Source organism: Nannospalax galili, unplaced genomic scaffold (genome assembly GCF_000622305.1).
Source record: "Nannospalax galili isolate Female #2095 unplaced genomic scaffold, S.galili_v1.0 scaffold1585, whole genome shotgun sequence".
Lineage (NCBI taxonomy): Eukaryota > Metazoa > Chordata > Mammalia > Rodentia > Spalacidae > Nannospalax > Nannospalax galili.
In genome coordinates, this window is record NW_008353737.1 from 121,663 (window position 1) to 137,804 (window position 16,142).

General features: G+C 42.2%; 1 protein-coding gene across 3 annotated transcripts in view; it reads right to left on the reverse strand.

The window, feature by feature from the left end:
• Positions 1–10,649: 10,649 nt before the first annotated feature.
• The window catches only part of Rnf7 (ring finger protein 7), a 9,659-nt gene continuing 4,166 nt past the window's right edge, over positions 10,650–16,142 (reverse strand). For 2 of the 3 annotated variants that reach the window (XM_008850875.2, XM_008850874.2), the window contains exons 2-3: positions 13,908–13,955; positions 10,650–11,526 (exon numbers count right to left, since the gene is read on the reverse strand). In XM_008850875.2, coding sequence (XP_008849097.1) covers positions 11,470–11,526; positions 13,908–13,955 — 105 coding nt within the window. In that variant the 3' untranslated portion in view covers positions 10,650–11,469. Of the gene's footprint in view, positions 11,527–13,707; positions 13,756–13,907; positions 13,956–16,142 lie in introns of all 3 variants that reach the window. The other variant, XM_029554923.1, reaches the window with a different exon arrangement.

The window sequence follows — 16,142 nt, forward strand, 5'->3', positions numbered from 1 at the left end:
GTCTTAAAAAAAATTCCCTTTACAGGGGGCTAAAGAGATGGCTCAGCAGTTAAGAGAACTGGTTGCTCTTGCAGAGGACCTGGATTCTGTTCCCAGCACCCACATGGCAGCTAACAACTGTCCTTAACTCCAGTTTCAGGAGATCTGATGCCCTCTTTTGACCTCTGTAGGCACTGCATGACACGGGTGCACTTGCATTCATATATACATGCAGGTAAAATACTCTCACACATAAAAATTAAATAGGGCACCCTTGTAATAAAATAAGGCACCTCACCTCTGACCATAAGGAAACAGAGTCTTACAGGCTCCTGAGAACTTGCTCATATGAACTTACAGCAATGGTGGCAGCATGCACAAGACCAATACAAGATCAATCAGATGAAAAAGCAGCATAGAGGGATGGAGAGATGGCTCACTGGTTAAGAGCACTGGCTGCTCTTGTAGAGGACCCTAATTCAATTCCCAGCACCAACATGGTGGTTAACAACTGTAACTCCAGTTCCAGGAGAACCTGACGCTCTCTTTTGACCTCTGAGGGCATTGTACAACATGAATGCATATACATATGTGTAGGCAATACATTCATACATAGAAAATAAAAATACTAAATATTTAAGAAACTAAAAACCAACAAAGAACTGGTGAAATGGATAGGAGGTCTCAACTTTAGCTGAGGAACTAAAGCGATTGCTGAATGGCAGCTGATCACTGCTGGGTGATGGAGAGTTGGTCTTTTTTAAGGGAGTGATGCTAGACAGGCTGACCACCTCCAGTGGATGAACTTACCCAGACATAGCTGGGCACACAAACTTGACTTGAAAGGCTTTAACATATAAGGCAGAATGAGTGAAATCATGTGGACTGGCTATGGAGGGGGTACAGATAGGGGAGGTCCAAAGATGAGTAAAATGTATTGTATGAAATCCACAAAAATTCAATAAATGTATACACTGAAAAATAAATAAATAAATAAAATTAAATAAAAATAAAAATTCCCTTTACAGGCCTGTGCTGGATAGCTTTAATGTCAACTTGACACATCTGGGTTGAGGGAACCTCATTTGGGAAATTGCCTCCATTAGACCAGCTTGTAGCCATGTCTTTGGGGGGAATTTTCTTGATCGTTGAGTGATGTGGCACTGTGGGTGGTGCCACCCCTGGGCAGGTGGGCCTATGTTATATAAGAAAGCAGGTTGAGCATAGGCCAGGGGATCAAGCCAGTAAGCAGCATTCCTCCATGGCCTGTGCTCCAGCTCCTGCCTCCAGGTTCCTGCTCTGAGTTCCCTGCCTGATGAACTGTGACCTGGGAGATGTAAGCCAAATAAACCCTTTCCTCCCCAAGTTGGTAGTGGCCAGAGTGTTTTGTCACAGCAATGGAGAATCAAACTAGAACAAGGTCCGTTCTTCAAAAGCATGAACGAAAAGATGCTATTCCAGAGAAAATTGATCTCAAAATTCCTTCCCAATTTTATGTCTATGAAAACAAAGTACGTGTAGCATTGGTATTATTGCGTTTTGCTTTTTGATTTGTGGTACTCGGGATTTAGCTGAGACCTTCAACAGACTAGGGAAGTGCTCTACCACCAAACTACACTCCCAGCCCATAACTTATTAATGCTAAGTATAGCAGATAAAATTTGAGCTGGATATTGTAGTGCATGCCTTTAATCCTAGCACTCAGGAGGCAAAGGCAGGCAGATGTCTGTGAATCAAGGCCAGCCTGGTCTACATAGCCAGTTTCAGGCCAGCCAGGACTATAGGGAGATTACATCTCAAATCTTGGCCGCCCCCCCAAATCACTTGATTTATTCTCAACTACTTTACCTTTTGTTTCTGTTATTTCCTCCCCCCGCCCCCATCTAAGAAGCTAAAATACTCCATTTCTGGAGACAGGTGTAGTGGTGCACATCTGTAATCTCACTTGGAAGAGAGGGGTAGGAGGGGCAGGAGTTCAGGGTCATCCCTGACTACACAGTGAGTTCCAGGCCATCCTGGGCTTCATGAAACACTGTCTAAACAACAACAAACAAACAACCCCCCCCCACCATCCACCGGACCAAGGAGATGATCAATAGGTAAAAATGTTTGCCATGGAAGCCTGTTCACCTGAATCTGGATCAGGTGGAGTGCATCTGTAATCCTAGCACTCCTAGGGTATGTGGGAGGTGGAGACAGGGGAATGGGTCAGAAGCTTTCCAGTCAGCCAGTCTGGAGTAGGGCAGCAATGGAAGAAACAAAAGAGACCTTATCGTGATAGGCGGATGGTGAGAACCAACTCCTGAGTTATCCTCTGACTTCCACATGCATGTACGTGAAGGATAATACAAATTAATTAAAAACAAAACAAAAGCAAAACCAAAACTTCATTTTAGGTTTTCCTTTGTAGCCTTAAGTGTTCATGTGACATAGTTCTAGCCAATCAGGTAGACTAAAGGTACTGGGGTGGCACCCACCTATCCAAGTCAAAGTCAAAATCTTCACGAAGAAAACTAATCCTTTTGCCTTCATTTTTCCTCCAAGAAAGTGAACATGAGGTCTGCCTGAGAATATACCTCATCTCAGGGCCAGGAGACGACTCAGGAATGAGGCCTCATGCTGACCACGTCCAGAGCAGGAAGCAGGGAGCCTGGTTCCAGCTGGCACTGTGACCTGGGGCTCTAGCTCTGGACTCCCTATCCTCCGCTCATTGTGTGGAACAATAAAACTTCATCTGTTTAAGGCAGTGGAGTCCAGTTTGCTGCCAAGTGTGTGTCAGCTGATGAACTCGTGTTTGAATGATGCCATACCAGACATGAAACCAGCCGTTCATATCACGCGCCCACGGGCATCCGTATCCAGCCTGCTTTATGAAGGATGCGCTAGTTTTAAAAGGGTTGTGTCTTCTATTGAGACACAATCATACTTCTGCGGCAGAAGAGCTTAGCCTTCTATCCTTTTATCTATCTCAGGAACCAAATTAAAATATTGATAAATGTTAATGAATCTGCTCGAATATTGTTTTAGCATTTATGAAAAATGAACCAAATTTTAAAATTGATTAATGAATTGTGAGGTAGCGCTTCTCTATGTAGCCCTGGCAGGACTGGAACTTGAATGTAGACCAAGCTGGCTTCCAACTTGTGACAGTCCTCCTGCCTCGGTACTGAAATTATAGGCATGTGCTATTATGTTACAGTGATCGCTTCATATGCTCTTCTCTTTTGGAATAAATAGAAACCCCCTGTTTGGTGAGTGAACATTTGCCTTTAGATCACACATGGCTAGGACCACAGCATGATAAAATGGTGCTACGGTTTGGATGTTGTGCATGCTCCAGAGCTCCTTGGGTAAGTCCTGGTTCCCAGGGTCATGCCCTTAGGAGGTGGGACCTTCTGGGAGGTCCTTAGGGCAGTGGGAACCTGGTCCCTTGCTCATTCCCTTTGCTTGTTGGCTGGCAATGTTAGTGATTTTCTCTGTAACTCTCCACAACCATCTGTAATGGCAATTCCAGGGGATCCGATACCCTCTTCTGGCTTCTGTGGGCATTTCACTCACGTGGTGCACTTACATACATGTAGGCAAAATACTCATACACATAAAAAGAAAAATTTTTAAAAATTGGGGCTGGAGAGATGGCTCAGCGGTAAAAACACTGGTTGTTCTTGCAGAAGACCCAGGTTCGAATCCCAGCACTCACATGGCAGCTAACAACTGTCCGCAACTGGAGTTCCAGGGCATCCAACAGCCTCTCCTGACCTCCGCGGGCATTGCATGACATGGGTGCACTTACCTACATGCAGGCAATATACACATACACATACACATAAAATAAAAATAGTATTTTTAAAAAAGTTTTAAAAATTTAAAAAAACAGGTTTATTCAATGTGTGTGTGTGTGTGTGTGTGTGTGTGCAGGCACATGTATGCCACAGTGTGCATGTGGATATCAGGACAACTTGCTGGAGTTGGCTCTCTCCTTCTACCATGTGTAGTCCAGGGAAGGACTCACCTTAGGTCTTCCTGCTGGCCGCAAGCACCTTTACCCACTGAGCCATCTCACTGGCCTGCATTTTGTAAGTTAAATTATCTCATACATTTGGTTATCATAACACAAAGCTGACCAGTAAAAATGGTGTAGAACACAGTGAAGTGGTTTGGCCAAAAGTTGAGAACATGGTATACAACTCTAAAAATAAGGCAGTAAGTGAAGAGATCTACATGTATATACCCTAGGATGGCCTTGAATTATAAAGCTCTTCCTGCTTCAGCCTTCCAAGTGCTGGGTTTACAGGCATGACCTGTCTGTATGTGGCTTTAGAGTCCACTGCGAACAAGCTTTGGAAGGGTTACTTGGGAGCAAGTTTAGAGGTGTTCTGTTAGTGTATGGCCCTGCGTTCACACGCTGCCATCCTCTCATTAGTCCTATGATCTCAGGCAGGGATGAATCATTCTGGTCTGCTATAACAAATCACCACCAACTTTGAGGCTTCAGCAACACAAGTTTACTTTCTCACAGTTCTGGAGACTGGCAAGTCTAAGATCAATTTGCCAGCAGGGTCAGGCTCTGGTGAGGATCTGCTCTGTGGGCCACAGGTAGCTGCAGCTCAGAGTTCTCCCTCGGGTGTCTGGGATTTTCCTCTTATTCTTAAGGCTTAGAACTACCTCAAATAGAATCATCCTGGTTTAGAATTCAACATGTGAGTTTAGTCTGTGCAGTAATTTACTTACTGTCTTGCCTACTACATTTCTTTTTCATTGTTTTCTTTTGTTTGAAAAGGGTCTCACTGTATAGCCCAGGTGGTTCTCCAACCCCTGGCAATCCTCCTGCCTCAGCCTCCTGAGTGCTGGCATTATAGGCATGAACAACTATACTTGGTTTCATGCCTTCATTTTTTTTTAAACTGTAAAAGCAGTTGACTACAACAAAGTATGTGTGTGTGTGTGTGTTCGAATGTGTATGTATACACATGCACACATATGTAAGCCATAGGTTCTCAGGTACCTGTCTACCTTGTGTTTTGAAATGACCTCTCACTAACCTAGATCTCGATGGAAATGCACTGGGTAGTTTTAAAAGAAAGGTTAAGACTGGGTGTGGTGATGCACATATTTGATCCCAGCACTCAGGAGGCAGGGGCAGGTGGATCTCTATGAGTTCAAGGCCGGCCTGGTCTACATAGCAAGTTCTAAGCCAGCTAGGGCTACAGAGTGAGACCCTGTCTCAAAAAAATTTAAAAAAAAGAAAAAAAGAAAAAAAAAGTTAAAGTAATGCATTTTAAAGTTTTCATTTTTATGAAATGAAAAGGCTTAAGAACATCCAGTTCCAGGGGATCCAATGCCCTCTTCTGACCTCTGTGGGCATTGCATGACACAGGTGCACTTCCATACATACAGGCAATACACTCATATACATAAAATAAAAAATAATTTTTAAAAAGGCTTTAAAAATGTTTGTGAAAGTGGTAAATTTGTTGTATCTTAAATCCCTTTTTAAAAAAACATTATTTTTATTTTATGTGTATGAGTGTATTGCCTACATATATGTGAGTGCACCCGTGTCGTGCAATGCCACGGAGGTCAGAAAAGGGCATCGGATTCCCCTGGAACTGGAGTTAAGGACAGTTCATAGCTGCCATGTGGGTGCTGGGAATCGAACCTCGGTCCTCTGCAAGAGCAGTCAGTGCTCTTAACCGCTGCGCCATCTCTCCAGCCCCTATATCTTAAATCCTTAAGTGTGTTCTGTAAATTCCAAATAATTAAATAATATACAAATATTTTTCAAATATTTATAGAACAAAAAGAAAACCACATAAAATCATTTAATACTTTTGGGTTTTGTTTACTCCCCCTCCTCAGATGAATTCACAAACATAAAAACTGATGGGCATTTACATTCTAAAGTACAATCTCCAACAATCAAGTATTTATAGTTCATGTATAGTCACACTTCTACCGAAGGAGCTTTCACACAGGACATGTCAGCTACCCTTACCAGTGCTGGCTCTGTTCTTAGTTTGCTCGCTCAATCCTATGACAGTTGTCAGTGTGACTGGATACAGAATCACTTGAAACAAACTTCCGGGCATGTCAATGAGGAAGCTTCTAGAAAATGCCACCCTAACTGTGGCAGTAGCATCCCATGGGCTAGGCTTCTGGCTCAAACACAAAGCAGAAAGGAAGTGGAGATGCAGTGTTCATGTCTCCTCCCGTGGACCACCTCACCTTCTCCACCCTGCCACGATGAAACATCTCCTGGGACTGAGCCAAAATAAACGCATCCTCAAGTTGCTTTTGTTAAGTACTTGATGACAGCACAAGAAAAGTAACACAGTCCTTCATCCTCAAATAATCTAGTGAAGCTGCATTTTCTCTAATGCATAGGAAAATGAGGTACATGATTTATTCAAAGTTAGTCCCGTTCTCAAGTCTCAGCTGTTATTAATAGTATCAAAAGGCAGAGAATATATTTTTCCTTGGGGACATATTTGTTGAAGAAAACCTAACCATGACAGAAGGGAACTGATATAAAGGTGGTATGCTGGGTATGGTGGTTGCAAGCCTGCAATCCCAGCCCTCAGGAGGCCGGGGCGGGAGAATCAAGCTTGAAGGCTAGTGTGGGCTCCTGAGCAAGTAAAGAGGTAAGGGTAACTTCAAGTAAACATCAAAGAGTTTCATGTACTTTGGTATACACTTGTATGTTCAATATAAAATAGCTCAAGACATATTTATACTTTAGGTAAAACTTTCTATCCAAATCTGTAGCATTTCTTCTTGATTTCACAGGGTCTGGTTGTACAGCCTATGCTTGTGAACCTCCTGCCTCAGTCTCCCAAATGTTGTGGGTATGTGTCTTCACACCGGATTTTCTTGAGCATGTTTCGCATGGGCCTTACTAAATGCTGGAAATCCCATTTTCATTGGCGAGCACACGATGTTTATTATGCAGTTTCTCCTTTGCAATAACTTTAAAAAAAAAAGACAAAAACATTTTTCTTACAGCTTACATCAGATATTCATAAACTTCTAAAGGAATATTTTTAAATTCTAAAGCTTTCTACCCTAGCTTCAATTATAAAAAACAAAACCAAAAACTTTGAGCTTATTCTTTGGGCCGAAAAGCCTTTGTCAAGTGAGTTTCACCAGCCCCCGGTGAGCACTAGGTTCTGTCCATTAACTGGAGTTGTTCACCCTCTAGAGTTCACACTGATTCACTTGAAATTAAAACCCTGGGGCTGAAGATACAGCCCAGCAGTAGCATGCAAGACCTTGGATTCAATCCCCAGCACCAAACAAAAAAATGTATCTTACCTTTTAAAGAAATTATTTCATGCCTTCATCATTAGGGTGCCACTGAGAGGCTGTGACAGCAAAATGTACAATCCATATCTGTTGAGCAACAAGATCCTTGTTCCAAGAGAGCCTGTCCTGCCTCCAACAGAAGTTTTTGAAATAAGAACTTTGAGAGATGACACAAATACAGTGGGCAAAGACTGGGGAGGTTAGGTGTCTTGTGATGTGAGATGACCCTACATAGCACACAGGTCAGCAACCCATGGGCCTTATATCCCTGCAGTAGAAAAATGTTTACAATGACCTGAGCCTAGAACGTAACTGCTCTTTACAATATTATTCTTTTGCAGTTTTAAAATGAAGCTTACTAATTGTTCTGGTTTGTTCTCTTCATTGCTGTGACAAAACACTCTGATCAATACCAACTTGGGGAGGAAAGGGTTTATTCAGCTTACAACTCCCAGGTCGCAGTTCATCAGGGAACCCAAGGTAGGAACTCAGGGCAGGAACCTGGGAGCAGGAGCTGGAACACAGGCCATGGAGAAACGCTGCTTACTGGCTTGCTCCCCTGGCCCTTGCTCAGCTTGCTCTCTTATCCAACACAGGCCCACCTGCCCAGGGGTGGCACTACCCACAGTGGGCTGGGCCCTCCCACATCACTCAACAATCAAGAAAATACCCCACAGAGATGGCCACAGGCCAGTCCAATGGAGGCAATTCCTCAATTAGGCTCCCTCAACACAGGTGTGTCAAGTTGACACTAAAGCTATCCAGCACACTAATATTTAAAACATTAAATATCACTTATTCATTTGGAAAGAAAACCCTGTTCTGTGGTTTTGTTTGGGAACCCACATTCAAAATGCCATGGCATGTTCCCTCTGATGAAACAGTATGTACGGAACTCTCAGATGGCTATGCAGATGAGTGATATCCCAGGGGGCGGGGCCAGAGCTAAGCTTTGTTCCAGGGCCGCCTCCTCTCTCCTCAGATGCTGATGGTACAGTATAAATGGGGCTTTGTTAGATAGTAGGACTGGGGTTTTGATGGGTGGAAAGCTAACTCGTTTACCAACATCCTCCAGATTTTATTTACAGTCATATCCACCCAGGTAAACTGACATGCAACTACTTTCACAACGACTTTCCTTTTCACTGCAAAGCCAAGTATCTGGTTCACATTTTATGACTGCAACCTTTTTAAAAAGCCGAAAAAGCTGCTGAATAGTTAATTGCATAATGATAGACACAGTCAAGTGATCATATGTATTTGTGCTTTTAAAAGATTTTAAAGATGATTAAGATAGAGATGTTCTGTATGAAATACACAAAAATTTTAAAATAACAAAAAATTCCATATATTGACATTAAAAAATAGACTTTATGTGTTTTGCCTGCATGTATGTATGTGCACTAGGTACATGTAGTGCCCACAAAGACCACAACTGGAGTCACAGACGCTTGTCAGCTGCCACGTGGGTGCTGGGAACCAAACCTGGGTCCTCTGTAAGAGCAGCCAGTGCTGTTACCCACTGAGCCATCTCTTCCAATCCCCTTTTTGTAGTAGCTAGAAAACTTAGAAAAATTTTACCTGTATTTCTTTAAATGGTCTTATCATAGTAGCAAAAATTTGCAGAGAAATCCCAGAGTAAAAAAAGTAGGCACTATGAAAGAATATGTAATTCAACTAGGTATGATAGCGCATGTCTGTAATCTCTATACTTGGGACTACTTGGGAGACAGAGGTAGAGGGCTTGCCACAAGTTTGAGGCCAGCCCGCCCCCACTACAGTTCCTGACCAGCCAGGGTTATACAGAGATCCTGTCTCAAATCCTCTTGTCTACTTAAAAAACCCTCCATAATTCTAATTTTTATTCAGTTAAAAACATTCTTGTTAAGTATTCACATTTCTTAGATTTAAAAAAATTCAGAATGGCAAACTTGAATCTGCAGATGTGAATAGCTTTTTAAAGATTTACATTTATTTTGGTCTTTTTGAGACAGGGTCTCCCTGTAGCCCCAGCTAGCCTAGAACTTGCTGTGTAGACCAGGTTGGTCTTGAACTCACAGAGATCCACCTGCCTCTGCCTCCTGAGTGCTGGAATTAAAGGCATATGTATCACCACACCTGGCTTAAAGATTTCTATTCTTGCTTGCATGTATGTGCCCTAGCTGTGTGCCTAGTGCCTGTGTAGGCTAGAAGAGGGTGTTGGAGCCCTTGGAACTATGTTACAGACTGGTGTGAGCCACCATATGGGTGCTAGGAACCCAACCCAGATCCTCTGCAAGACCAAGTACTCTTGACTGCTGAGCCATTACTCCTATTTTTTTTTAATTTAAAAAAATTTGTGCTGGGCGTGGTGGCACATGCCTTTAGTCCCAGCACTTGGGAGTCAGAGGCAGGCAGATCACTGTGAGTTCAAGGCCAGCCTGGTCTACATAGTGAGTTCCAAGCCAGCTGGGGCTACAGGGAGACCCTGTCTCAAAAAGACCAAAAATTTTTTTTGTTTTATGTGTATGAATGCTTTGCATGCCTCCTGTGTGTGCAAAGCCCCTGGAGGCCAGAAGAGGGCGTGGGATCCCCTGGAGCTGGAATTGTTGGCCTACATGTGGGTGCTGGGAACTGAACCCAGGTCTTCTCCAAGTGTAGTCAGTGTTCTTAACCACTGACCCATCTCTCTAGTCCCACCCAATTTTTTCCCTTTTAAATTGCTATCAGTAACCTCCATTATAGAAGAATTAAAAAAAAAAAATCAGGGCTTATCATTCATTACAAAATAACTTGCCTTGAATGAGATTTTGTATATATACTCCTGTGTGCACATGTATTCCCAGGCCCCAGTCCTGCTCCACCTTGATTTTAGAGACAGCCTCTCACTGAACCTGGGGCTCACCAATTTGAGCAGACTGGCTGATGATGGTCACCCAGCCCCAGGGATTTCCAGTCTTTGTCTTCTCAATGCTAGGTTGATTAGGCATGTGTTGCCATGCCTGCTTTTTCTATGGGATTCAAGTCGGGTACTCAGGATTGCAGAAGCAAGCACTTCACCAACTGAGCCAACCTCCCAGGCCCACTGAATGAGTGTCATACAATTAAGATTTATGTTTCCAAATAACTTTTACTGCCAAATGAAAGAATATACTAATTTCCTAAAATTTACTCAAATTATTAAATTTAAGGGTGTACATAAAATTATAAGGGCATGGTGGCGCACGCCTTTAATCCCAGCACTTGGGAGGCAGAGGCAGGTGGATTTCTATGAGTTCAAGGCCAGCCTGGTCTACATAGTGAGTTCCAGGACAACTGGGGCTACAGGGAGCCCCTGTCTCAAAAAGACCAAAAAAAAACAAAACAAAAAAAATTATAATAACTCAAAGTAAGCAGAATAATTCATTTATTAAAACACTGTGTAATTAACTCCAATGTTACAGTGGTAAACATTTCCCCATTAATATTTTGACTAAAACACAACATAAGCTTACCAGAATTAAGAATACCTCTTTACAATTCAATGATTTGACAGTGAGGTAAGTGCAGATCTAGGTTTTCTTGATGAGTCAAAGGTGGAGATAAACTTCAGAGACAATCAAAGCCCCACATGGTTGAGAAGTACATTTATTTACCCTGTTCACTGGTCTAAAACTGAAATTCTCATTTAGAGCAAATGAAGATGCCATGGGCTGTCCTCCTAATGATAAATATTAGGAGTTGGGTTTTTGACTGCATTTTGTCACTGTAACATTCTCTTTTTTAAATTATTTAAGCATAGATAAGCAAGTTCTTCTGTGAAGGAAATTGCTCTCACAGTTCCTTGTACACCCACAAATAAAGGACGAAGTCATTTAATTTGCTGGAGTTCTCTCCTTTGTCATAGCACTTCTGAGCAGTGTGGACTCCACATACCACAGAGGTAGGAAAGACTGTCTTTAATAAATTATCTTCTTAATTGTAGAGAATTTCTGAGAATTGACAGAATGCCAAATTATGCCTCTGATGAGTCCCCTAGGACTGCAGATCCATGGTTTTCTATTTGAAGAATGAATCCCTTGGCATGCTCGAGCCTTTGTCCAGTATGTGACAGCAAGATCGACCAGGACTGCAAACCACTGCACTGGGAAAGCAGCCTAGTAACGTCTCATTTGCCGATTCTCTGGACCACCCAGTCCTGCTGGCAGAGAGGGCAACGATTGTTCTGCTTCACCCACAGGGACATGCAGCAGTTGTGGAAAGAGTGATTACATTCTCCCCAGACCACTGCAAGAAAGAAAAAGAAAGCTGAGCAGCTGGTGCAGTGGTGCACGCCTGTGATCTGTGTACTCGGAAAGCTGAGGCAGAATTGCCACCAATAGCAAGGCTGGTCCGGCTACACAGTAAGACCCTGTCTCAAAACAACAAAACTAACAACCAAAGAACAATCGACATGAGAGTTCAATTTAAATCACTAAGCTCAAGAGGACATGAAGATGGGAGGGGCCCAGGGGGAGTGGGAAGGAAGAGCTGGGGTAGATATGGTCACGATATACTGTCACATATATGAAATTGTCAAAAGTCTAAAATAAATATATTTTAAAATTAAATTATTAAGTTCAGAATTAGCTTTTTCTTTTTTGAACTAAGGACCGAACCCTGGGCCTTGTGCTTGCTAGGCAAGTGCTCTACCACTGTGCTAAATCCCCAAACCCAGAATTAGCATTTTTTAAAACAAGTCATAGTCATAGTTCCTATAGTCAGGAGATCAAAGGACTAGAACTTTCCTTAGATCCCAGATCTCAGTCATGCAACCTTAGGGATCTTTTGCTTTTATTTATTGAAAAATGTCCTCCTGGTTTTTATTTACCAAGATATATTAAGTTATACATGTTCTCAACACATAGATGGCTATTAGACAGTAGCCATGTAAACATTTTTAGTTGTACACCTATTGAGTTGCTCTCTAGAAGTGATGAATTGTGTTAAGTCATCCAGCTGTGGTGACACAACCCTGTAAGTCCTAGGGGAAGAGAATCACTTAAAGGTCAGCCTTTTCTAAATAGGGAGCGCCAAGCCAGGGCATACACTGAGACCCAAAACCAAAACCACCCAACAATAATGGCAAAAAAGCCATCCACAAGCGGTGTGGCCGTCATGTGACAATGAAATTTTCAAAGTGACTGCAGAGAGGCACCTCTCTACGATCAAAGGTTTCTGAGACAGGGCCTCACCATGGAGCCCAGAAGGACTTGGAAATTATGCAGGCCATGGTAATCCTTAGTCCAGGTCTTGCAATGTATCTTTCTTTTCTCCTTTCCCTTTCTCTGTTGCTCCCTCTTTCTTTCTCCCCCCCTCTCCCCCCACTTCCTCCTTTTCTTTGTGAGACAGGGTCTCACTGTATAGCCCTGGCTGGTCTCCAATTTGCAATGATCCCCCTGCCTCTGCACCTTAAGGCTGGGATTACAAGTGTGTGCTACCTGGCTCTGTAGTTTTAATAGGAGGTAATATTTCTTTCTGCCTAACAAAATGTTCACTATGACCATGCCTGGAATATGTAACCAATTCTTAATTATTTCAGTCTTTTTTTTTTTCCAGTCTTTTTGAGACAGGGTTTCCCTGTAGCCCCAGCTGGCCTGGAACTCACTATGTAGACCAGGCTGGCCTTGAACTCAGAGATCCACCTGCCTCTGCCTCCTGAAAGCTGGGACTAAAGGAGTGCACCACCATGCCCAGCTTCAATAAGGCTTTTTAAGAATTAAAACATTTTGTTGGGTGTGGTGTTGCACACCTTTAATCCTAGCATTTGGGCGGCAGAGGCAGGCAGATCTTTGAGTTCTAGGCTAGCCTGGTGATCTACATAAGCAAGTTCCAGACCAATTGGGCTATACAGTGAGACCCTATCTAAAAAATGAAACAAAATAAAAACAAAAGAACAAAAATTAGTTTATTGAAAAGATAGGTTCTATCAGTGAAGTCTGCCATTATAATTCCTTCCTTTTACTTGAGCTTTTTTTAAACTTTTATTTTTATTATTATCGTGTTCATATATGATGTGTGTATGATGACATGCATGCTATGGTGCTCATGTGGAAGTCAGAGGCCAACTCTGTGGAGTCAATTCTCTCTTCTACCTTTATGTGTCTTCTAGGGATTGACCTCAGGTCATCAGGCTTGTTTGGCACCTACCTTTATCCATTTAGCCATCCTGTCAGTTCCAAAACATTTTAGATTACTAACAGATCAGTGCTTTATGGTTTGTATTATATATATATATATTCTCACTACATAGCACAGGCTGGCCTTGACCTCCCCAGTGCCAAGATTATAGGTCTGGACCACCAAAACTAGCCCAATAAAATCAATTTTAATTGCAAATTCAAACATCCCCAGGGAGAGAAAGAGAGGAGAGAGAGAGAGAGAGAGAGAACTATAATTGAAAAGGCAGGAGAAAGAATTGCAACATACCAACACAATCCTCTTGTTTATTTTCAGCTTGACATCTAAGACAGGCATCTAAAAGTAAACAAAGAGCAAATCTCATTGCAAGGTTAGAATGCAGTCCTAAAAACCCAAATACTTCAAAGTCAAATAAAAGCCCTAAGGGCTAGAGATTAAAGATAAGAGTTTCATTAATTGAAAAGGCAGGAGAAAGAATTGCAACATACCAACACAATCCTCTTGTTTATTTTCAGCTTGACATCTAAGACAGGCATCTAAAAGTAAACAAAGAGCAAATCTCATTGCAAGGTTAGAATGCAGTCCTAAAAACCCAAATACTTCAAAGTCAAATAAAAGCCCTAAGGGCTAGAGATTAAAGATAAGAGTTTCATACTACTTTCTCATCTGAAAATAGCTATTTACGGAGAAATAAGGTGCAAGGCATTCTACTGATTTACTTATGACCAAAAGCAAGCCCACAAGGGTAAGGACTAAACGGCAAGATGTCTTTGCCATACACACAAGCTACTATAAGCTCACCAGTCTTGCTCACTCCATGGATCAAATTCAGGGCAGCTTACTTTCAAGACATCACTGTGCCCACAAACTATCTATCTATCTATCTATCTATCTATCTATCTATCTATCTATCTATCTATCATCTATCTATCTATCTATCTATCTATCATCTATCATCTATCAATCTTATACACATATTGGAATCTGGAAGGACACCCAGAAACCAATAAAAGGTTTTTGTTTTTACTTTTTGAAACTGAGTCTCATGTAGCCCAATCTAAACTGCTATATAGCTGGTAACTTTGAACTCATGAGCCACCTCCACCTACTTCCTCAGAGTTTGGGGATGGACATGTACCCCCTTGTCCAGCCCAATAATAAAATTTAAGATGAAAGAGAAAAGAGTTCACAGATACCTCCTTAATTTTTTTAACCATGTGACTATATAATCTATAAGAGTTAAAGTCTTTTTCTAATCTTTTCATGAGCAAGTTTCCTTTCCTTTTTTGAGGCAGGCTTCAGACTTCATATAGCGGAGGATGGCCTTGCACTCCTGATCCTCCTGCCTGCGCCTCCTAAGTGCTGGGAATTATAGGCATAGGTCACATGAGGGTCTCTTTTTATGGTTCTGATCACCCACCCAAGTGATGCTCAAGAGCCATCATTGCAAAAAGACACTCGTCTCAATTTGTCCCCACAGCGCAGCCATTGTGTTTCCAGATTAGGTGCTGCGATCGCTGCTATTTGGCTGGCTTTTCATCTAGATTGACTTAAAATGAACCAGACAGAACTCCCTTGGCTTGAAGTGAGGTCCAGGAGCTGTTTAAGGTTCATGGGAACCAAATACAAGCCCTTGATTTAGGAACATAAAACTTTATCTTGCCCCCTTCCCACCACAGGGTGTCATTTCCTAAAGAGACTGCCCTGATCTCTGTGCCCTTGCGGAGAACACTCTTTCACAAAGCTGCCTTTCTGTTAAAATTTTGAATTAAAATACTGGACCAAGTAAAACTTTTCAAAACAGCTTAACTAGTTGAGTTTTATATGCTTTAAGACCCCTGGCCCCATTGAAAATACTAGGAACTAGAAATTATTATATAAAACGTAAAGAAAAGTTAAGCATGGTACCTTAGGCTTGTAATCTCAAGCACTTGGCAAGCAGAGGCAGAAGATCTCTGCCAAGTGCAAAGCAGCCTGGTCTACATAGCGAATTCTAGGCCAGCCAGGGCTATAGAGTGAGAACCTTCTTGTATGAAGGAAGAAGGGACAAAAGAAGCTTGGAGGGAGGGAGGGAAGGAGGAAGGGAAAGGAAATGAAAAAAGAAAAGAGGCAGGCAGGCAAGACCACAAGATAGTGACAAGGATGTGAAGTGCAGAAGGAGGGTAAGGCTCAAGCAGGCAAGTGCTACCTTCTAAGCCCTAAGATCACCCTGCATGAACCTCCACTCCCTTATCTGTGAAATGGGATCATTCTTTGAGGCATTTATGCATCAAACAAGTAAGAACTTGCAGATACAGTTAAGTAAATAACATAAATACTGGGTTCTTTCTGAGAAGATGTTCCCTTAAGTCTGAGCTGGAAGCATTCAATGGCAAAGTATCTCAATAAATCACTTAGGGGTAAATACTAGGAATGAGAACCTGAAGCCTGTGCTACAAGTTTTCAAAATTCAGTCACAGTACTATTAGCTCAAGAAGGAGGCAATACAAAGTACTCTGGGGAGACACATTCCTCAGCCAGGTAAGTAGTCTAAATTAGGTAAAGGGAAGCTCAAATCAACAGGAAAAAATAGTCTTAAAAATAAATAACTGGGTGTGGTGGCTCATGCCTATAATCTTAGCAGTCAGGAGGCTGAGGCTGAGGCAGTAGGATGGCTGTGAATTCAAGACTAGTAGATTACACACACACACACACACACACACACACACACACACACACACACA